Source organism: Salvelinus sp. IW2-2015, linkage group LG6.2, assembly GCF_002910315.2.
Source record: "Salvelinus sp. IW2-2015 linkage group LG6.2, ASM291031v2, whole genome shotgun sequence".
NCBI classification, from domain to species: domain Eukaryota; kingdom Metazoa; phylum Chordata; class Actinopteri; order Salmoniformes; family Salmonidae; genus Salvelinus; species Salvelinus sp. IW2-2015.
Window position 1 is genome coordinate 7,597,353 of NC_036846.1, and position 23,533 is coordinate 7,620,885.

The window sequence follows — 23,533 nt, forward strand, 5'->3', positions numbered from 1 at the left end:
TCTCTCTGTGTGTGTGTGTGTGTTGGTGTGTGTGTGTGTGTGTGTGTGTGTGTGTGTGTGTGTGTGTGTGTGTGTGGTGTGTGTGTGTGTGTTGGTGTGGTGTGTGTGTGTGTTGGTGTGTGGTTGTGTGTTGTGTGTGTGGTGTGTGGGCGGAGGTGGTTAGTCTTTCCTGTGATGTATGACCTTTTCTTTTGATTATGTTCAGTAAACTGACTGAGATTTATGGAACACTGGCGTTTCTCTCTTCCTTACACGATCAGTTACTGAAATGTTGGCGATGTGTGTCTGTTTTGTGCTTCATGTTGTTTTTGTTGTGTATTGTTCTATATCATTGCTGTCTCGCCTCTGGAAAGCCGTCGTAAGAGGGAAGTGAAAGATCGAGTGATTGGCAGAGAGTAAGTTTGTCGCATGTGACAGACAAACAGACACACAGGGCACTCCTCCTTAATGGGGCCCACATGACTGTGCTCTGTTCATCTTAAAGGCAGAACTCTACCGCCCCCCTGACATTCTGCACATTCCATATCTGCCTCAGACACACGTACAACGCTCTTATAGACTTTACCTTGTGAGGTGAAGCCTGTGTTAGAACACAGAGGGGGAGTCCCGGGCCCATTCTAAATTCTAGCATTGACCTTATCACTGCTAAGTGCTAACTAAGGCCAGTATTTTACATCACTCTCATGGTGTGTGCTTACAATAGGTGTGTGAGAATATGTGTGTGTGTGTGTGTGTGTCTGCAATGTTTCTGAGAGGAAGAATGGGTGAACACTAATCCCATAATCTGTATCATAATCTCAGAGTACCATTGTGCATTAGACATTCCCAACTAGAGGTCGACCGATTAAATCGGAATGGCCGATTTAATTAGGCCCGATTTCAAGTTTTCATAACAATCGGAAATCGGTATTTTTGGACACCGATTTGGCTGAATTATTATTTTTTATAKTTTTTTTACACATTTATTTAACTAGGCAAGTCAGTTAAGAACACATTCTTATTTTCAATGACGGCCTAGGAACGGTGGGTTAACTGCCTTGTTCKGGGGCAGAACYACAGATTTTTACCTTGTCAGCTCGGGGATTCGTTTTTGCAACCTTCCGGTTACTAGTCCAACGCTCTAACCACCTGCCTTACATTGCACTTCAAGAGGAGCCTGCGTGGCAGGCTGACTACCTGTTACGCGAGGGCAGCAAAAAGCCAAGGGTATTGAGCTAAGCTAGCAGTTAACTTATAAAAAACGTAATCAGATCCATTCACATAAATCTACTAGTAACTTAACACGATGTTGCAGATTATTACAGTTTAATCTAGCGTGTCCTGCGTTGCATGTAATCGATGCGCGTGCCTGTTAATTTCTCATCGAATCACAGCCTACTTCGCCAAACGGGTGATGATTAGCACTGTCGTTGCACCAACCTAACCATAAACATCAATGCCTTTCTTTAAAATCAATACACAAGTATATATTTTTAGTCCTGCATATTTAGTTAATATTGCCTGCTAACATGAATTTCTTATAATTAGGAAATTGTGTCACTTCTCTTGCGTTCCGTGCAAGCAGTCAGGGTATATGCAGCAGTTTGGGCCGCCTGGCTTGTTGCGAACTGTGTGAAGTCCATTATTCCTAACAAAGACCGTACTTAATGCCAGAATTGTACATAATTATGACATAACATTGAAGGTTGTACAATGTAACAGCAATATTTAGACTTTGGGATGCCACCCGTAGAATATAATACGGAACAGTTCCGTATTCACTGAAAGAATAAACGTTTTGTTTTCGAAATGATAGTTTCTGGATTCGACCATATTAATGACCAAAGGCGTGTATTTCTGTGTTTATTATGTTATAATTAAGCTATTGATTTGATATTTGATAGAGCAGTCTGACTGAGCGATGGTAGGCAGCAGCAGGCTCGTAAGCATTCATCAAACAGCACTTTTGTGCATTTGCCAGCAGCTCTTCGCAATGCTGAACGACTTGAAGCATTGAGCTGTTTATGACTTCAAGCCTATCAACTCCCGAGATTAGGCTGGTTAACTGATGTGAAATGGCTAGCTAGTTAGCGGCTGATAACGTTTCAATCGGTGACGTCACTCGCTCTGAGACTTGGGGTAGTTGTTCCCTTGCTCTGCAAGAGCCGGCCCTTGGGAGCGATGGGTAACGATGCTTCGAGGTGGCTGTTGTCGATGTGTTCCTGGTTCGAGCCCAGGTAGGGGCGCAGAAGGGACGGAAAGCTATACTGTTACACTGGCAATACTAAAGTGCCTATAAGAACATCAATAGTCAAAGGTATATGAAAACAAATGTATAGAGAGAAATATGTCCTTTAATTCCTATAATAACTACAACCTAAAACTTATTACCTGGGAATATTGAAGACTCGTGTTAAAGGAACCACCAGCTTTCATATGTTCTCATTGCTGAGCAAGGAACTTAAACGTTAGCTTTTTTACATGGCACATATTGCACTTTTACTTTCTTCTCCAACACTTTGTTTTGCATTATTTAAACCAAATTGAACATGTTCATATTTATATTGAGGCTAAATTGATTTTATTGATGTATTATATTAAGGTTAAAATAAGTGTCATTCAGTATTGTTGTAATTGTCATTATTACAAATTCATTTAAAAAAAATGGCCGATTTAATCGGTATCGCTTTTTTGGTCCTCCAATAATCGGCATCGATATCGGCGCTGTTAAAAATCATAATCGGTCGACCCTCTATTCCCAAAATTTGATTGACACCTGTCAACATAATCATATTGACAAAGCCTTTTATATTCAAACTATAATGTTGCATGGTCAACAGAAATTCTGGTTCGCGACTAGGGGCACCGCAAACCAGAATCCTCTCGCTGACGCACACACATACACACGCAGTCAGTATACCTTGATGAGCATGATCTTGTTGTTGGTCTGGACCTGATGGAGAGAAGCCTGTCCTGTCTGGAGTTGTACTCTCTCCAGGGCTATGGACAGCTTGTCCTGCAGAAGAGGAAGAAGCGAAACAGGTCACACACACACACACAACACACACACACAACACACACACACACACACACACACACACACACACACACACACACAACACACAACAACACACACACACACACACACACCACACACACACACACACCACACACACACAGAGAGAGAGACATAGTGAAGTTAAGAGAATAAAACCTTTTTCACATTAACATGAGTGATGTTCTACAGAGATTGAATTAGGCCTAACTCTCTTGTCAATAATAAGATGTACTGTTTTGGATCCTCTGTAGTCTCTCTGACAACAAGCTTAATGTAACTCATATGATCCAAGAGCATTTACAACTAACTGGACCCATTTCAACAAGTTACCCAAATGAACCCAAAGAAAGTTAGAATTTAGACTGGTAATATTTATAGAAACAGTGTGGTGACAGGTATGGCACCAAACATCCACGGCAAATAAAAAAGGTTTAATATGTCTGGGTGTCACGCCCTGACCTTAGAGATCCTTTTAATTCTCTATTTGGTTAGGTCAGGGTGTGACTAGGGTGGGCAATCTATGTTTTCTATTTCTTTGTTGGCCGGGTATGGTTCCCAATCAGAGGCAGCTGTCTATCGTTGTCTCTGATTGGGGATCATACTTAGGCAGCCTTTTTTCCACCTTAGTTTGTGGGATCTTGTTTTTGTATAGTTGCTGTGTTAGCGCTACAACACTTTACGTGTCGTTTATCTTTCTTGTTTTTGGTGTTCATTTAATAAATTGATGATGTACGCCTACCACGCTGCACCTTGGTCCGATCATTCCATCAACGAACGTGACACTGGGAACTAAGCCCTGACACCGGCATGCTGAATTCCTCTCGAAGTATAAACTCAKACTGACCCGAGTGGCTGATTTAAAGGTCCTGAACAGTTATCCTGAAAAGTACTTTTTCTCTCATGGCCAATTACCAGGAAATTTAAAAAGACAAGATGAGTGGGCGGAGATCTTATATTCATAAGGTCGCCTTGACTGACAGCTCTTTGAAATACCTATGTCAAGCAACTTGGATGCAGTGAGCAGTGTTGCAGTAAAATCATCTCAAGCAAATTTGGTGATACACAAAGCAACTCAAACAACATTGAAATTGCATCAATTATATATATACAGTACCAGTCAAAAAATGTGACAAGCTGTCATCAAGGCAAAGGATGGCTACTTTGAAGAATCTCAAATATAAAATATATTTTGATTTGTTTAACACTTTTTTGGTTACTACATGATTCCATATGTGTTATTTCATAGTGTTTATGTCTTCACTATTATTCTACAATGTAGAAAAAAGTTTTGTTTTTTTAATCCCTTGAATGAGTAGGTGTGTCCAAACTTTTGACTGGTACTGTATATATATATATATATATATATTTTTTTTTTATACATCTCCCATTTGGCATCTCTTGTGATGCGGTTCACAGCAGCACTGACGGATGTGTTGAATATGACAACTGCGTCAAAGTTTTGAATGAGCCTCCCCCTTTTGCTCCATGCTGGCGCAAGACCTCGCTAGCCAGTAACTACCTAACACCAGAAAGACGAAAGGGGAAACATATAAGTATCTTTGCCATAGATGAATAGGGTAAACTTTCYATTATATTTGCTGACACCCTACAGTCACACTTTGGCACCAGTAGAGTAGCTATCTAGCTATATAAACCACGCCCCTCTGCAAACATGCTTTCTCCAATGTTGGTTACAAGGCAGTATTTATTTAAATTAGGTAAGATAATATCATGTTACCATTGGTGTATTATAATGAGAGTTAAGGTGATGTCACCTTGTCCCCTTCATAATGAATCCAAGTGTTTGACATGGGGAGGGGACCAGTAACTTCATGATCAAACTTGATCAATGTAGAAGCAACAGTAATTTTTAATACTTTGATCATCATAGTTTGATCTGGTTTCAATATCATCCAATTTCATGAAAAACATGATATTGACTGTTCGTGACCTTTAAAATAACTGTCATGTCAGGTAACCACGTGAAAGACCCAATTGTCTTTTAAAAAAAAGTTTAAATAACACTCTTTGCTTGGGTCCAAACTTGTTAAAAAAATATCTGATTTAATATAGTAACTTTGTCAACTTTGCAGTTTCAGATTTATGGGCAGGTTTTAGCATACCTGATGCATTCCAATGCGCCAGGTCCCTGTGACAGTGATGTATTATTAACCCATATGTATTTCTATAGCAAAACATCTATATAGGTAGATATATAAATACAAAATATTGTTCCAACGTGATACCTTGTAGTTCTCGAACGCCTCGTTGATGGGGATGACGTTGTGCGTCTTGTGGCCTCGTGACATCCCGCACACCAGGCAGATCGCGAGCTGATCATCTTCACAGTATAGCTTCAGCTTCTCCTCGTGCTCCTCGCAAAGGTCTGMCTCGTGGCGCTGAGAAGAACGGGTGAAACTGAAACCGGAGCTGGGCATACTGGCCCCCCGTTGTCGTTCTTCTGTATCCTCCTGCGCGCGCTCCGTGTCCCCGGGTTTCAAATCCATGGATCGGGCTCTCCTCAAGCTGTCCACGACGTTACACAGAAGCGAGTTAGGACGCAGCTTCTGAGGGCATGTCTTCCGGCACTGCGGGCAAGTCGGGTGCTCGTCGGACTTGGCCTCCCAGCACAGCGTAATGCACACACGGCAGAAGTGGTGTCCGCACTCGAGGATCACCGGCTCACGGAAGAGGTCGAGGCATACTGGACAGCTGAGCTCGCTATGTAACTCCTCAAGCGCGCTGGCATCAGTAGCCATTCCGAGCCGTCTGCTCACTGAAGGGACAGGGGGTTGAGTTCAAAGTAGCTGCTTGATGCAGTGGAAAAGTTCACGCTTCCGTATTTGAGAGGGCGTGGTCTGTCTGACCTGACAGTGTCTGAGCTCCTCTGTTTCACGGAAGAGAGTGAAGACATGCGTCTACAAGTCCACAGATCCCGCTGTTAGCCGCGTACTGAACCAGGTGTCTCTCTGGCCCAGTTTCACGTAGGCTCCTAGCTCCTACTTCTATTAATCCCTCAAGCGTTCATGAATCTAAAAGGGACTGGATAGTTGAAATGGAGCATCTGGGCTGTAGGAGTTGCCTAAATGTAGTGTAACTGTAATGTGTGTCCAGGGGTGAAAGTAGATATCATTTATTACGGGTATGGGACACCCAAGTGCGCGCACACATTTGTTTTATAGCCTAGGAGTGTAATCATATAGAATAACTTATATAGAATCCCTATTAATTTAATGAKTGATCTCTGGGCCTAGTAGCCTAGGCTAAAAAGTTGTGTCATATCACCGTTAACATGCAATTCCTTTTAACATTGGCTGCTCGTGGGTTTCAAGTTTGGGGAAGCTCATTTTCACCATAAAAAGACACCTTTATAATAAAGCATTCCATGCATCCTCGCATATGCAGACTTATGTAAGATAGCTTACTATGCCTAATGTGATGATTAGATGGGAAAGTCATATTTTAGGCTAGTATAACTCAAACACTCAAAAAAGACTGTTCAATGCAGTGCGTAGGGGCGTAGAGTAGACCTAGGCTGTAGCCTATCAGATATTTATTGTTGGCCTRTTATCTACACATTCCATGCAACATTTTACATGAATGGAGACATTAGCAGAATATTTTTTAATAGCCAACTACAAACATACGGTAGCCTACTCTGCCGATACTGCGAAATACAATATGACATACAAAAACAAGCTAAAGTGTCACTGACCCAATGATGAAGACAGTGAATATGTACACTGGGGATATGTCGATGTTCTCTACGGGTGACAATAAGATAGGCTACTCTTTTTACAGCAAGAGTAATTTACTTTCCAAACGGTTTTTCCGCAATTGTATTCTTAAATATTGCGATATGCCTGGCTGTGTCTCTTTGCTTTTTACTGACAGTCACAGCTCAACAAACTTCTATTTGGTATTTACCTCCCGCGCTGCCCAAATTGCGAGCCCTTCCTTCTGTATGTTATGCGATTTCGAAACATTCCACAGCTTTATTTATTTATTAAAGAAGATAATGATCCTCTGTGGCCAAATCATGCTTTCTGGTATAGTAGCCTATTTTAAATGATTTTGTTTTGTGTATAGACAGGAGGAAGCTAATTAGGCTATATCATTTTGGCAGTTTTAATTCAATTGACTATAGGGAAATCTTGTCCTAGCCTTATGGACGCGCTGCCTATGCCAATGTGGCAAAAACACAACCAGTCATGTTAATATCTCATTGTTAAACAATCACCTGTAGACTACCCGCGCACATTCGTCCACTTACAAAATAACAATGCACTGTGCAACTGCAATTTCATGAATGGAAAGAGAAATGTGTTACAAAACACCTACGTGTATTGTAATGAGATCTGTGATTGTTAGGCCTACACGTAGCCTGAATCGCGTCCACTGTTGAAGAAAATACAATAATGATTAATAGCTTGTATGTATTTTTTTCGGGATTTTGTGGTAATTGTAATAGGCTCACGTTTTACCATTACGGTGTACCCCCAATATTTATTTTGGCTGGTAGGCTGTAGTAGCTTACTTTCACCCCGGAGTGTGTCAGAGGAGTCTGTGACTTTAAACCAGGTGTTGTCCTGAGGGTTCGAAACGTTCCAGAACACTGCCTTGAAAAGCTGAGGCTGGTGAATGAGTCAGCACTTTGATTAAAGGCTTTTTGGGGAAGGAGAAGGGAAACTGATTACGCATAAACACACTTGAACCTTAACCTATATCCATCAGTAGGATGTCAGCAGCTTTCCATTCCACCAAGGGGGAACGGGAAATACCTATGGATCTTCAAATGAAACCTGCTCTCTGTCACATTTTGGGTGCCAGTAACTCTAGTTTCACTCAGTCAGCTCAGTTTCAGTGACCTGTGTGTAGATGTAATGCAGAGGCTCTTTCAATTTCTGTTCCTATGATAACCTCTATCATGTAGTGACCATGTGTGTCCCAGAAGGGCTGTATATTTCCCAGAAGAGACTGTGGTCAGCACGGGGAAGTTCAGTTGCATCTCAAGGAAATAGAAGGGGAGGAGAGGTGTCAGATGAAAGTGTCACCCTCTAAGTTTCTACTCACTGGGTATAAAAGACCTTCGAAGCTAGGTTGATAGAAGACCACTCTCCATCGATTACACAGGTGCCTCAACAGACAGTGAACAGAAGAATAGGGCTCTCTGTAGAGAATTGAACTGAACTGAGTTGGGCAGGAGTGGACTGAGCTAAACTACATTGGACGACAGTCGGTGACTAGTTTCGGCTGATAGATACACAGGCTTTTCTCTATAACACACACAGTCCAGTGCTCAGCAGGAGGATGCCTGTCTCGTGTAGGGAGGCTCTGCTCATGCTTCTAGCCAGTCTTGGAGGTCAGGTCTGGGGGGAGGTGGGTGACTTCACCCCTTGCCTCCGTTTCTTCTACATGGAGACTCCCCCAAAAGGCATGGGGGGAGAGGGGTACCAGCCCATCTGCCAGCGCTACAGGAACCAGTACCACTTTGCKAGCCTGTACCAGCACCAGCGCCGTGCCACCCTCTACTCTGCCTACATACTTACCCCTGGAGGAGGCAAACGGCCTGGGAACAAGTGGATGTATGAACCACAGGTGAGGAGTATGTCTCTGTGTGTAACTGTGCATTAAATTCAGGGTCTATTCCATTTTATTCTACTCAATTCAAGAAAAAWTACTATTTATAGTGTGCATGTGTGTGTGTGTATAGGTGTGGATGTGGGCTTGTGTGAAGCCAGGAGTTCTTAGAAAAGTGSTTAAGCAGCGTGACTCSTCTCAACCAAAGCAATTAAAACAAAGTAATAGTTATGTCATCTGGGAAATATTCTGTTTCTGTTTCCCTTTTTAAATTGTGATTTCCAGGAACAAAAAGATTGGATCATAATTGAAGCTTGGAAGCTCTGTTTATGTTTTTATTTTCTTGTACCCAACAGCTCAGAGTAAATACCAGTGGTAGAATTGGTTATTACAATGTAATAAGCACTGTAAAAAGATGGGGGGAAACATGTGTAAACATATACACTACCGTGTACACTACRGAGGCCCATTGTCAGCAACCATCACTCCTGTGTTCCAATGGCACGTTGTGTTAGCTAATCCAAGTTGATCATTTTAAAAGGCTAATTGATCATTAGAAAACCCTTTTGCAATTATGTTAGCACAGCTGAAAACTGTTGTTCTGATTAAAGAAGCAATAAAACTGGCCTTAGACTTGTTGAGTATCTGGAGCATCAGCATTTGTGGGTTCGATTACAGGCTCAAAATGGCCAGAAACAAAGACCTTTCTTCTGAAACTTGTCAGTCTATTCTTGTTCGGAGAAATGAAGACCATTCCATGCGAGAAATTGCCAAGAAACTGAAGATCTGTTACAACGCTGTGTACTACTCCCTTCCCAGAACAGCGCAAACTGMCTCTAACCAGAAAAGAAAGAGGAGTGGGAGGCCCCMGTGCACAACTGAGCAAGAGGACAAGTACATTAGAGTGTCTAGTTTGAGAAACAGACGCCTCACAAGACCTCAACTGGCAGCTTCATTAAATAGTACCCGCAAAACACCAGTCTCAACGTCAACAGTGAAGAGGCGATGCTGATCTTCTAGGCAGAGCTGCAAAGAAAAAGCCATATCTCAGACTGGCCAATAAAAATAAAAGATTAAGATGGGCAAAAGAACACAGACACTGGACAGAGGAGCTCTGCCTAGCAGGTAAGCATCCCGGAGTCGCCTCATCACTGTTGACATTGAGACTGGTGTTTTGTGGGTTGGATTCGCTTACACAACTTATCAACTTGGATTCGCTTACACAACGTGCCATTGGAACACAGGAGTGATGGTTGCTGGTAATGGGCCTCTGTACGCCTATGTAGATATTCCATTAAAAATCAGCCGTTTCCAGCTACAATAGTCATTTACAACATTAACAATGTCCACACTGTATTTCTGATCAATTRMATYTTATTTTAATGGACAAAAAATATGCTTTTCTTTCAAAAACAAGAACATTTCTATGTGACTCCAAACTTTTGAACGGTAGTGTAYGTTGAACTAACTTTCTCTCTGTGTCGGTTATAGTCTCAGTGTTTCCTCTCTCTCTCTGTGTTCTAAGTTGGCGTTCTCCGGTGCCAGTCCAGAGATGCATAGTTTCCCGCGGCGTGGGCCCGTGGACCAGAATGTGGTGGAGAGCCAGGCGGTACTCCAGGACTACATCAACTCTTCCTACACCAAGGGTCACCTCAACCCCAGCCTGCACCACCAGGCCCCAGAGGACCGCCGGGCCACTTTCACCCTCACCAACGTGGTCCCTCAGCGGGCAGCCTCAAACTCTGGCCCCTGGGCTCAGCTGGAGGCTGAGGTGAGGGCCCGGATGGGTAACTACTGCATTGGGCCGGCGTATGTGATAACAGGGGCGTTGTCATACCTCTCTGAGCGCTGGATGGCCAACCGGGTAGCGGTGCCAGAGTACATGTGGTCTGCCTACTGCTGCCCCTCCTACAACTCTAGTCTCCCCGCCTCACAGAGACCCTACTTCCCATCATATGCTGCTGTGGGCCGGAACGACCCCCATAGTGGTGGAGAGATTGTGCCGGTGGACCCCCAGGCAAAGGCCTCGGTTCGGGGGTACGATGTGAGGCGGATGCCCCTGGACACCGTGGAGACTATTCTACAGCAGAGACTGGGCATCCACATCAGCCTGTTTCACAATCAATGCCTGTGAGCAGGTGTGGTAGTTAGGTAATTGGCTGTTGTATGAGCTGTCCCTGTTGAGTGAAAAATAAAATCTACAGTGGAACATAATATATTTGGTGATTTAAGATCTTTGAACTAGTTTGCAGACCAGTCATAACAGACACAGACACGCACGCACGCACGCACGCACGCACACACACACACACACACACACACACACACACACACACACACACACACACACACAGACACAGACACAGACACAGACACAGACACACAGACACACAGACACACGTATAGGGTGAGTATTGTGTTTGATCGCCCTCCAGTGGACTGAAATAGAACAACAGTCTCAATACACGAAAGTCAAGCTCTAAAGAACAGCCAGACAGTTCATTATCCATCACAATGGATTGTGACAACCTACCCCTAAGGTTATACACACACACACACACACACACACACACACACACACACACACACACACACACACACACACACACACACACACACACACACAGCTTTCATTATGTTGCTATTGGAGTCGGTTAGTACATGAGTAGAATACCTTTTCACATGTACAGTATATACTATTTTATTAAAACGTCAAATACGCTGTCATCTTACTATGTATACTTTATAGAATAATACTATGAAATTGTAATTTAATGTTCGCACTGTACATTTGAATGTTATATTTAAGGTACTTTTCAATTAGATACAATATACATAAATATATGATAACAATGGCATATTCCACACACTGCTAACAGATTTCTATCATTTCAACTTCCCAAAACTGTGAACGGAATTGTCTCCAAATACAAATGAAACCTTGCTCACGTGTTGTGCAGCATTTGTGTGTCAAGGTCACTGATAAATGCTGATCACATGAATTTTGACATGAGCTTGAGAAAGGGGGGAAAATCCTCCCATAGATATATCTGTTGTGAATCTGGTTGTGACTGGAAAAAAATGCCATTGTCAAGGCYGCACTTCCTAAGGTMGTCAGACCAGGACTGGCACACTCGCTCAACTGAGTAGCTCTGCAGGTGTAAGATAAGCTGAGTAAACACTAACCACTCAACTGGTTCTTCCTGATGTTATACATTTTAAATAATAATACAAAAACTACAACATACAAACAACAAATCAACAGTATATGAGACAAGGTCCTTTATGAGCATTCCCGATCTGGTTCTTTCTTTCTTTCTCTCTCTTTGTGTGTGTGTGTGTGTGTGTGTGTGTGCATGTGTGTGCGCGTGCACGTGTTCCAGTTGGCTTTAAAGAAGACATACTTGTGCTGATAAAATAGCATGGGTCCTCTCATGCTAAATCAGCTTGGCAAGAAACAGGTACATCTTACTGCAGAAAGAGCACTGGTCAATTCTCCTGGGCCATTAGACAACCCTGTGGGTGGCCAAACCCCTATGTGACTGGAATGTTTTCCCAATCAGAACAGAGATGCCCCAACCCAATCCAGACACCTGCCTCTCCTCTGGCCCAGCTCTTCAACCCCCCACCCCCCCTCTACGTCCACATCATGTCTGTGTCCGTTTCAGTGTCGCTCTGTCCAGATATGCTTTTCATGACTATGTACGTTGTCTGTTGATGTCAATGTCTGTAGCCATGTGAACACACTCCTCCTCCTTGATCTTACAGTCCATCCCAGAGTGTGTATGAGTGTGTTTCAGATTGTGTGTGTACAGAAGTAGGCACTAGTWCTGTAGGGAGAGAGAGGCTACATAAAGTTATTGTGTGTAGTAGTGTTATTGGTCAGAGGAAGGCCCTAAAAATTGTCAAAGACTCCAGCCACACGAAGTCAGTCTGTTCTCTCTGCTACCACACGATAAGCGGTAGCCTACCGGAGCGCTAAGTCTTGGACCCAAAAAGCTCCTGAACAACTTCTGGCCCAAAGCCTTAAGACTGCTGAACAGTTCATTCAATGGCTACCCAGACTTTTGCATTTGACCCCCTACCTACATGTACATAGTACTTCAATCAATCACCTAACCAAATCTACATGTACATATTACCTCAATCAACCACACCAACTACCTCATACCCCAGTACACTGACTCTGTACCGGTACTCCTTGTATATAGCGTGTATATAGCCTCGTTATTGTTATTTTATTGTGTTACTATTTTATTTTTATCTATTTATAAATGTTCTTACTTTTAACTGCATTGTTGGGAAAAGACTCGTGAGTAAGCATTTCATGGTAAAGTCTACACTTGTATTCAGCGCATTTGATGAATAAAATGTGATTTGATTTGATTTGGACAGGGGGGATAGCCAACTCCCTTCTCTCAGTAGCAAACAAGTACAGTATGATAGACAACTGACACATACTGAACGGTCTGAGGGGTGTTTTACACAGATCTTCTGGATTCACCTGCTCCTCTACATGATTCACAGCAGAGTCTTCAGCTGGTGTTGGCTTCTCATAGAGCTCAGCATCATCAACCTGAAACACAACAGTTAACACTGCATCACAACCTCTCTGGAACTGTATTCTGCATCTGTAAAGGCTTTAATTCTGGTATCGGAACAGTCCTTGCCCCCCTGATGACCTCACCTCTCTGTTAATGATGACATGCCACGCTCCTTTTCTCTCATCCAGCTGGATGTTGCTAGGGGGCCACACGGGTCACATGACTTGACCCGGTTCTTTTTCCGGAGGTAAGAGAGGGCAGTCCATAACCTGTTTATTGTCACTAGGCTCCCTTGAAACCACTGAGCTACAGGGAGGGATGGAGGGAGATGAGAAGGGGAAAGTATCAATTTGACTAGATTTGTTAGAAGTTCATTAGGATGACTCCTGTCCAAACTGGTGCATGTGCATCCTTGAGTAGCCATGAGGCCCAATCTCACAATATCAATCTGAAATCGAGATGTATTTGATTCTGTAAAGCTGCAATGCAAGAAATGTACGTTTTGATTGAACAGCCTCTGTCATGAAAGTGACCCACTGGGCACAGACCGCATTTTTTGTCTAGTTTCGATTTACATTTGGAGTTGTCAACTAACGTTAATTCAATGTGAAGTCAACAAAAAATGTCACCATGTCATTGGATTTAGGTTAAAAGTTGGGTGAAAAAAAGGTGAAATTCCCTTACGTTGATGACTTTTTGCAAATCCAATCAGTTTTCCACATTGATTCTATATCATCACATTTCATATTTTTGTTGAAATGACATGGAAACAACGTTGATTGAGACAGTTTTTGCCCAGTGGGGAGCTGCAAGTTTCTCTGGGGGTGGTTACACTGTTACAACTACTTTGCTGGCATGATGTTTGGTTCAACTGTTCATTCCACTGCATCGCAAGTCCRGCAAGTCTCTTCCTCGCCTTCAGGGCTTCGTTTTCGGCCTTGACACGGCTGATCTCCATTTGAAACTCCCACACGCTTGACCAGGGGCGTCATGTACCTAGTCCCTGCCGCTGAAAAACATCCCCACAGCATGATGCTGCCACCACCATGCTTCACCGTAGTGATGGTTCCAGGTTTCCTCCAGACGTGACGCTTGGCATTCAGGCCAAAGAGTTCAACCTTGGTTTCATCAGACCAGAGAATCTTGTTTCTTATGGTCTGAGAGTCCTTTAGGTGTCAATTTGCAAACTCCAAGTGGGCTGTCATGTGCCTTTTACTGAGGAGTGGCTATCATCTYACCACTCTACCATAAAGGCCTGATTGGTGGAGTGCTGCAGAGATGGTTGTCCTTCTGGAAGTTTGTCTCATCTCCACAGAGGAACTCTGGAGCTCTGTCAGAGTGACCATCAGGTTCTTGGTGACCAAGGCCCTTCTCCCCCACAGTTTGGCCGGGCAGCCAGCTCTAGGAAGAGTCTTGGTGGTTCCAAACGTCTTAAGAATGATGGAGGCCACTGAGTTCTTGGGGACCCTCAATGCTGCAGAAATGTTTTGGTACCCTTCCCCAGATCTGTGACTCGACACAATCCTGTCTCGGAGCTCTACGGACAATTCCTTCGACCTCATGGCTTGGTTTTTGCTCTGACATCCACTGTTAACTGTGGGACTTTATATAGACAGGTGTGTGCCTTTCCAAATCATGTCAGAACAATTGAATTTACCACAGGTGGAAGTTGTAGAAACATGTCAAGGATGATCAATGGAAACAGGATGCACCTGAGCTCAATTTCTAGTCTCATAGCAAAGGGTCTGAAAACTTATGTAAATACATTTTTTTTTTTTTACGATATTTGAAAACAATTAAAATAAACGGTTTTTGCTTTGTTATTATTGGATATTGTGTGTATATTGATGAGGAAAAACATTTATTTTATACATTTTAGAATAAGTCTGTAACGTAACAAAATGTGGAAAAGTGAAGGGGTCTGAATACTTTCAGAATGCAATGTGTATGGAAGTAGTTTAGTGCCTATAAAAGGGGTTAAAAATGTGTCCAAAAATATATAAATAATTCCCTGATCTTTCTTACAGTTCAAGTCAGAAGTTTACATACACTTAGGTTGGAGTCATTAAAACTTGTTTTTCAACCACTCCACAAATGTCTTGTTAACAAACTATAGTTTTGGCAAGTCGGTTAGGACATCTACATTGTGCATGACACAAGTCATTTCCCCAGCAATTGTTTACAGACAGATTATTTCACTTATAATTCACTGTATCACAATTCCAGTGGGTCAGAAGTTTACATTCACTAAGTTGACTGTGCCTTTAAACAGCTTGGAAAATTCCAGAAAATTATGTCATGGCTTTAGAAGCTTCTGATCGGATAATTGACATAATTTGAGTCAATTGGAGGTGTACCTGTGGATGTATTTCAAGGCCTACCTTCAAACTCAGTGCGTGCCTCTTTGCTTAACATCAGGAAAAAAATTGTAGACCTCCACAAGTCTGGTTCATCCTTGGGAGCAATTTCCAAATGCCTGAAGGTACTGCATTCATCTCTACAAACAATAGTACGCAAGTATAAACACCATGGGACCACGCAGCCGTCATACCACTCAGGAAGGAGACACGTTCTGTCTCCTAGAGATGAACATACTTTGGTGTGAAAAGTGCAAATCAATCCCAGAACAACAGCAAAGGACCTTGTGAAGATGCTGGAGGAAACAGGTACATAGTATCTATATCCATAGTAAAACAAGTCCTATATCGACAACCTGAAAGGCTGCTTAGCAAGGAAGAAGCCACTGCTCCAAAACCGCCATAAAAAAGCCAGACTACGTTTTGRAACTGCACATGGGAACAAAGATCGTACTTTTTGGAGAAATATCCTCTGGTCTGATGAAACAGAAATAGAACTGTTTGGCCATAATGACCATTGTTATGTTTGGAGGAAAAAGGGGGATGCTTGCAAGCCGAAGAACACCAACCCAACCGTGAAGCGCGGGGGTGGCAGCATCATGTTGTGGGGGTGCTTTGCTGCAGGAGGGACTGGTGTACTTCACAAAATAGATGGCGTCATGAGGAGGGAAAATTATGTGGATATATTGAAGCAACATCTCAAGACATCAGTCAAGAAGTTAAAGCTTGGTTCGCAAATGGGTCTTCCAAATGGATAATGACCCCAAGCATACTTCCAAAGTTGTGGCAAAATGGCTTAAGGACAACAAAGTCAAGGTATTGGAGTGGCCATCACAAAGCCATGACCTCAATCCTATAGAAATTGTGTGGGCAYAACTGAAAAAGCGTGTGCGAGCAAGGAGGCCTACAAACCTGACTCAGTTACACCAGCTCTGTCAGGAGGAATGTGCCAAAATTCACCCAACTTATTGTGGGAAGCTTGTGGAAGGCTACCCGAAACGTTTGACCCAAGTTAAACAAATTAAAGGCAATGCTACCAAATACTAATTGAGTGTATGTAAACTTCTGACCCACTGGGAATGTGATGAAAGAAATAAAAGCTGAAATAAATKATTCTCTCTACTATTATTCTGACATTTCACATTCTTAAAATAAAGTGGTGATCCTAACTGAAATAGAGAATTTTTACTTGGATTAAATGTCAGGAATTGTGGTAAACTGAGTTTAAATGTATTTGGCTAAGGTGWATGTAAACTTCCGACTTCAACTGTATATCTCTCAGATATAGGACAGACACTTCGTCAAAGGGGTCCTAAAATTCAAAATCAAATACTTAAACGTTCCTTGGTTTTACCATCTCTAGGGTGTTAAAAAATTGGTTTATTTTTCTGCATATCTACATTTACATTTAAGTCATTTAGCAGACGCTCTTATCTAAGCATTGGCCTATCTCTTGAGCTGTCTGTATTTCCTGACTGGAAACTAATGCTTCTCTGCTAAAATCTGGGTTAGCAATTGAAAGGAATGTGAGTCTTATTCAGTACATTTAGTAATTGCTTGCTTTTCTAAAGTCTGCCACCCTTGCCAACAGGCATGCCAGCTACTAGCTAGCTACTACTACTAACATTGATAGTCTGAAATGGCTTCTTGGTAGCTAGTTTTGAGGTTGGGGGATTCGGAACCTATCTGGGCTAGCTAAAGCCTACTTCATAAAATTTCTAGGCGGCTAGTAGTATTACAGAAAAAATAAATACAYATACATATATTTGTAAACAGGTAAAATCTGAGGTGGCACGTGCCCCTCGTGCCCCCTTTGGGCATGATGCCTCTGCACTTGACTTGTACAGTTTGAGAATCTCACCCACCTTGGTCTTGAACAAGACATGATTAAAGCAAGCTGTGAAAGTCAGGGGCACAGCTTTCACTGTGATACCAAAAACAGCATCGGTGTGCTTTAGGACCATGCGTATGCCTCAGAGCGGTCGYGTAGACTGTTTGGAGGTTTCTGCCGGCGGACAAAGGCAAAGCTTCTGAAAGGCTGGCTGGYCCAGCACGGCAGGTTTGAACAGAGGCAGCTGCTGTCAGTCTGTACGTGTTTCCCTCTTTCTCCGAGTTGTAAAAGCAAGCAGAGCAGAAAATGGCAACTCTTTAGTTGACTGATGTACGTAGCTGGCTGTTTAACTTAACAGAAAAAAAATGAAACTAGTGTTTATTCCCAGTGCAGGGCTAGTAGTGTAAATGATATGCAATGTTAACTAATGTTTCATCCCTTCTTGACTAAGGTGAATGAATTAGCTTGCTAGTTGCTACCACAGCCAGTTTACCTATAGCCTGTAGCTATCTGTCAGATAGTAATAATAGAAACCTCATATTGCTATCTGACAGCTGTTGTTTGTTTGTTGATTTGTAGCCTTTTTGTCCCGTTCAAACAGAAGTAAATTAGCTTAGCTAGCTTTCGCCTGTTGATGTACCATTAGAGAGAGAGAGAGCTGGCCAAAAGTATGTATTATTTTTCCCTCATTCACACTAGACCTGAATCAAATGATGAAACCAGTGGCCAAACGATTGAAGATGGATAATTCTGACTTTTGTTTGTGCAATGTGAGTTTTTATTAGAGTCAGTATAGCAATGTAACGTTATTAATTTGTCAGTTTCCTTATCTAATTCCCTACTTTTCACACTGACACAGTAATAAACAGCTCTACAGGCTTCACTGTCATGGTGCACCATCCGTACACAACACTATGCTCATCATGTCTTAGCAGGATCAGATGGTGATGGGTCTCAGCAGGGTCAGGCAGCCAGGGAAGACCAGTCTGTAACGGAGCTGAGGTGAATTTCTGCAGATACAACATGTTATTCTCTCTGTGCAGCAAACACAGGACAAGCCAGATGCTTCAAAGATTGAAACTATTTTAAGGCAGTCTGACAAACCTCCAAACTGTAACAAGGGTTGATAAAGGCTTTTCTCAATGACACGAAGCATGTAAAACAAAAATGTGAGGCGGACCTGGTAGAAGCTATTGATGATGATGAATGAATATACAGTGGGGAGAACAAGTATTTGAGTATCTGCCGATTTTGCAGGTTTTCCTACTTACAAAGCATGTAGAGGTCTGTAATTTAGTTTCAATAGTACAACTTCAACTGTGAGAGACGGAATCTAAAACAAAAATCCAGAAATCACATTGTATGATTTTTAAGTAATTCATTTGCATTTTATTGCATGACATAAGTATTGATCACCTACCAAACAGTAAGAATTCCGGCTCTCACAAACCTGCTAGTTTTTCTTAAGAAGCCTCCTGTCTCCACTCATTACCTGTATTAACTCACCTGTTTAACTCGTTACTGTAAAAAGACACCTGTCCCACACATCAATCAACACTCCAACCTCCACAATGGCCAAGACCAGAGACTGTGTAAGGACATCAGGGAATAAATTGTAACCTGCACAAGCTGGGATGGGCTACAGGACAATAGGCAAGCAGCTTGGTGAGACAACAACTGTTGGCGCAATTATTAGAAAATGGAAAGTCAAGATGACGTCAATCACCCTCGGTCTGGGGCTCCATGCAAGATCTCACTCGTGGGCATCAATGATCATGAGAAGGTGAGGATCAGCCCAAAACTACACGGCAGGACCTGGTCAATGACCTGAAGAGAGCTGGACCACAGTCCCAAAGAAAACCATTAGTAACACACTACGCCTCATGGATTAAAATCCTTCAGCGCACGCAAGGTCCCCTCTCAAGCCAGCGCATGTCCAGCCCGTCTGAAGTTTGCAATGACCATCGGATGATCCAGAGGAGGAATGGGAGAAGGTCATGTGGTCTAATGAGACAAAAATAGAGCTTTTTGTCTTAACTCCACTCGCCGTGTTTGGAGAAGAAGAAGGATGAGTACAACCCCAAGAACACCATCCCAACGTGAAGCATGGAGTGGAAACATCATTCTTTGGGATGCTTTCTGCAAAGGAGACAGACGACGCACCGTATTGAGGGGGATGGATGGCCATGTATCGTGAGATCTTGGCCAACAACCTCCTCCCTCAGTAAGAGCATTGAAGATGGGTCGTGGTGGTCTTTCAGCATGACAACGACCCGAAACACACAGCCAGGCAACTAAGAGTGCTCCGTAAGAAGCATCTCAAGGTCCTGGAGTGGCCTAGCCAGTCTCCAGACCTGAACCCAATAGAAAGTCTTTTGAGGGAGCTGAAAGTCCATATTGCCGCGACAGCCCCAAACCTGAAGATCTGGAAAGGTCTGTATGGAGGAGTGGGCCAAAATCCCTGCTGTGTGTGCAAACCTGGTCAAGAACTACAGGAAACGTATATCTCTGTAATTGCAAACAAAGGTTTCTGTACCAAATATTAAGTTCTGCTTTTCTGATGTATCAAATACTTATGCATGCATAAAATGCAAATTAATTACTGTGCGAATTGAGAATATGTTTTGCTTGCAATGCAGGCTTGTGTTGAGCTAAAGCTGACAAGTTGTGCATCATATAGTGTGTTGTGCACCATATGTGTGACTAGCTGAAAGGCTGTGGTTAACTGGGCAAACAGTGTTTTGAGCCATTGACACGTGCATAAAAGAAGTGTTGCAAATAGTCCATTTAGGTTGGAACACAACAACAGGAACTGAGCCTGCGGCCGCAGTCTCTAGGGTGCGTTCACATAGTAGATCTGCACAGCAACAACTATTTCTGTCAACTGGAGCGCCTGGGGCTGGGACCAGCCTGTGCGGCAACGATAGGCTGAAAGTCTAAACCACACTCAGCCTCTACTCTGATAGCCAGCTCAGAAACGGGAATTTATTTCGTCAGAGTATTTGAGAAGCATCTTGTTAGGAACAGACCAGTTCTCGTTTTGCCCTGCGTGGTGTTACAGTGAACCTGTATATACAAAGATTGCATTTACCATTTATCGCTTGACTATAATAAAAAGACATAGAACATATTTAGTGACTCCGTGTCGCAGTCTATCCTGATACCAGATTCGATTACGCAAACTACACATTACTTAAAAATCATACAATGTGATTTTTTTATTTATTTTTATTCTGTCTCTCACAGTTGAAGTGTACCTATGATAAAAATTACAGACCTCTACAATGCTTTTAAGTAGGAAAACCTGCAAAATCGCAGTGTATCAAATGCTTATTCTCCCCACTGTATGTTTGAATGCTCGGTCATGTTATATAACCTCAGACATAAATTACTGCAGTAATGTACTAAACTCAGCAAAAAAGAAACATCCTCTCACTGTCAACTACATTCATTTTCAGCAAACTTAACATTGTAAGTCTGTGAAATGTGTATAGGGCGGAGCTTTTGTGAAATAGCACAGTTACAAGTGGAAATAAAATTGGTGGGCAACGAAATAGAGGAAGGACTAAGAACAAACAGAGAGAACTATTATAAAGTAGACTTGTCTGTAAAATGGTATAAGATGTAAAAATTGAAGGTAAAGCAGAAGTGTTTATTAGTTTACTCCAATTGGGGATCGGTGTAGGGTTCGCGAATAAAATAAGTATATTCTTTAAAAAAGTATGTATGTCATATAGGTAATGTGATATGTATATATGTGTATATGTATGCTGCGTGTATGAAATATTATGTACCCAAAAAAAATATGGGTGATTGAAATGATGCAGACAATTACATTGGAGCAACATTCTTTCCGCAATATTAACTGATCCAATAAAATAAAATAAATAAATAAATAAAAAGAAAGAAACATTAATTAACAGTAACAACTGAGACATAAACTGAACAAGTTCCACAGACATGTGACTACAGAAATGAATAGTGTTCCCTGAACAAAGTAAGAGTCAGTATCTGGTGTGCCACCGCTGCATTAAGTACTGCAGTGCCTCTCTCTCATGGACTGCACCAGATTTGCATTCTTGCTGTGAATGTTACCCCACTCTTCCACCAAGCACCTGCAAGCTCCGGACATTTCTGGGGAATGCCCTAGCCTCACCCTCCGATCCAACAGGTCCCAGATGTGCTTCAATGGGATTGAGATCCGGGCTCTTTGCTGGCCATGGCAGAACACTGACATTCCTGTCTTGCAGGAAATCACGCACAAACGCAGCAGTATGGCTGGTGGCAATGTCATGCTGGAGGGTCATCAGGATGTGCTACGGGAAGGTACCACATGAGGAGAGGATATCTTCCCTGAACGTAGGGGTGTCAACTCATTCCACGGAGGGCTAGTGTCTGCAGGTTTTTGGGTTTTCCTTTCAATAAAGCCCTAGACAACCAGTGTGGGAGTTCTTAACTAATGTGATGTTAATTCATCAATCAAGTACAAGGAGGAGCGAAAACCGCAGACATCGGCCCTCCGTGGAATGATTGACACCTGTGCTGTAACGCATAGCACTGAGATTGCCTGCAATGCCAACAAGCTCAGTCCGATGATGCTGACATCCACCGCCCCAGACCATGACGACCCTCACACCAATCGATCCCGCTCCAGAGTACAGGCCTGTGTGTAACGCTCATCCTTCGACGATAAACGTGATCCGACCCCTGTGAAGACAAAACGTGACTCGTCATGAAGAGAACCTTTTGCCAGTCCTTTCTGGTCCAGCGACGGTGGGTTTGTGCCCATAGCGATTGTTGACGGTGATGTCTTGGTGAGACCTGCCTCTACAACAGGCCTACAAGCCCTCAGTCTAGCCTCTCTCAGCCTGTGCGGACAGTCTGACAGCTGATGGAGGATTGGCGTTTCTGTGCCATTCTTTACCTGTCCCTAGTGTTGATAGTTCAGATGTACCAATCCTGTGCAGTGTTGTTACACGTGGTCTGCCACTGCGAGATGATCAGCTGTCCGTCCTGTTCTCCCTGTACGCTGTCTTAGGGTCTCACAGTACGGACATTGCAATTTATTGCCCTGCCACCATCTGCATTCCTCATGCTCCTTGGCAGCATGGCTAAGACGTTCACACAGATGAGCAGGGACCCTGGGCATCCTTCTTTTGGTGTTTTTCAGAGTCAGTAGAAAGGCCTCTTTAGTGTCCTAAGTTTTCATAACTGTGACCTTAATTGCCTACCGTCTATAAGCTGTTAGTGTCTTAACGACCGTTCCACAGGTGCATGTTCATTAATTGTTTATGGTTCATTGAACAAGCATGGGGAACAGTGTTTCAACCCTTTATAATGAAGATCTGTGAAGTTATTTGGATTTTTACGAATTATCTTTGAAAGACAGGGTCCTGAAAAGGGGACGTTTCTTTTTTTGCTGAGTTTCTATGCCAGTGTAACTTAATTACATGCACTTAGAAATGTCATTCCTCTGCCGGATGTGTAAAACACAAAATTAGACATATTTACATATGTTATGGTATTGTGAAGACTGGCTGAATTCTGACAGAGTATGTCTTTCAGAGTATGTCAGAGTCTCCCTTCTCCCTGTTTTTGTTTGCTTGTGAATGTTGATACTGGAGACTGTTATCAAACAAAACTGTGTAACCAAGCATCTAAGAAATGCATTGCCATTAATTCAAAATTGGTTGTCCTCTTACAATGGATGGCAGAAATGTCAAGTTATATATCACTAGATTTGCCATATTATAAGATTAAGGGTATACTGGGCAACTTTCATAAGGTCTGGATGCCTTATATGGAATACAGTACGACAAAAGGAGTCTATATTGAAAACATGCCCACGTCAGGGGAGATATCCATTTAGGCAATCCATAGCTGGGGGCTGCTCAGTCCTAGCCCTGGGGGTCTACCATCCTGTGGGTTGTCACTATGGCCTTAGCATAACACACCCAAAACCAATAATGAATGTTTCACTAAGATCCTAAAGCTGAGTGGGGTGTGTTGGGTTGGGGTGCTGCATGGTGGTGGACCCCTAGAAGTGGTGGAAATAGTACCCAATTGTCATACTTGAGCAAAAGTATAGATACCTTAATAAAAAGTTACTCAAGTAAAAGTGAAAGTCAGCCAGTAAAATACTACTTGAGTAAAAGTCTAAAAGTATTTGGTTTTAAATATACTT

At 42.6% G+C, this 23,533-nt stretch overlaps 2 protein-coding genes across 2 annotated transcripts in view; one reads left to right on the forward strand and one right to left on the reverse strand.

Moving 5' to 3' along the window:
• LOC111965765 (zinc-binding protein A33) overlaps positions 1–5,885 on the reverse strand; it is a 16,734-nt gene extending 10,849 nt beyond the window's left edge. The window contains exons 1-2 of the mRNA XM_023990047.2: positions 5,284–5,885; positions 2,900–2,995 (exon numbers count right to left, since the gene is read on the reverse strand). Of these exons, the coding sequence (XP_023845815.1) occupies positions 2,900–2,995; positions 5,284–5,796 (609 nt within the window). The 5' untranslated portion in view covers positions 5,797–5,885. The remainder of the gene's footprint in view (positions 1–2,899; positions 2,996–5,283) is intronic.
• LOC111965766 (endonuclease domain-containing 1 protein-like) lies at positions 5,885–10,831 on the forward strand. Its single transcript, XM_023990048.2, has 2 exons — positions 5,885–8,635; positions 10,143–10,831. Exons 1-2 carry the CDS (start codon positions 8,348–8,350, stop codon positions 10,749–10,751), a joined length of 897 nt encoding a protein of 298 aa, XP_023845816.1. The 5' UTR covers positions 5,885–8,347; the 3' UTR covers positions 10,752–10,831.
• The last annotated feature ends 12,702 nt before the right edge of the window (positions 10,832–23,533 follow it).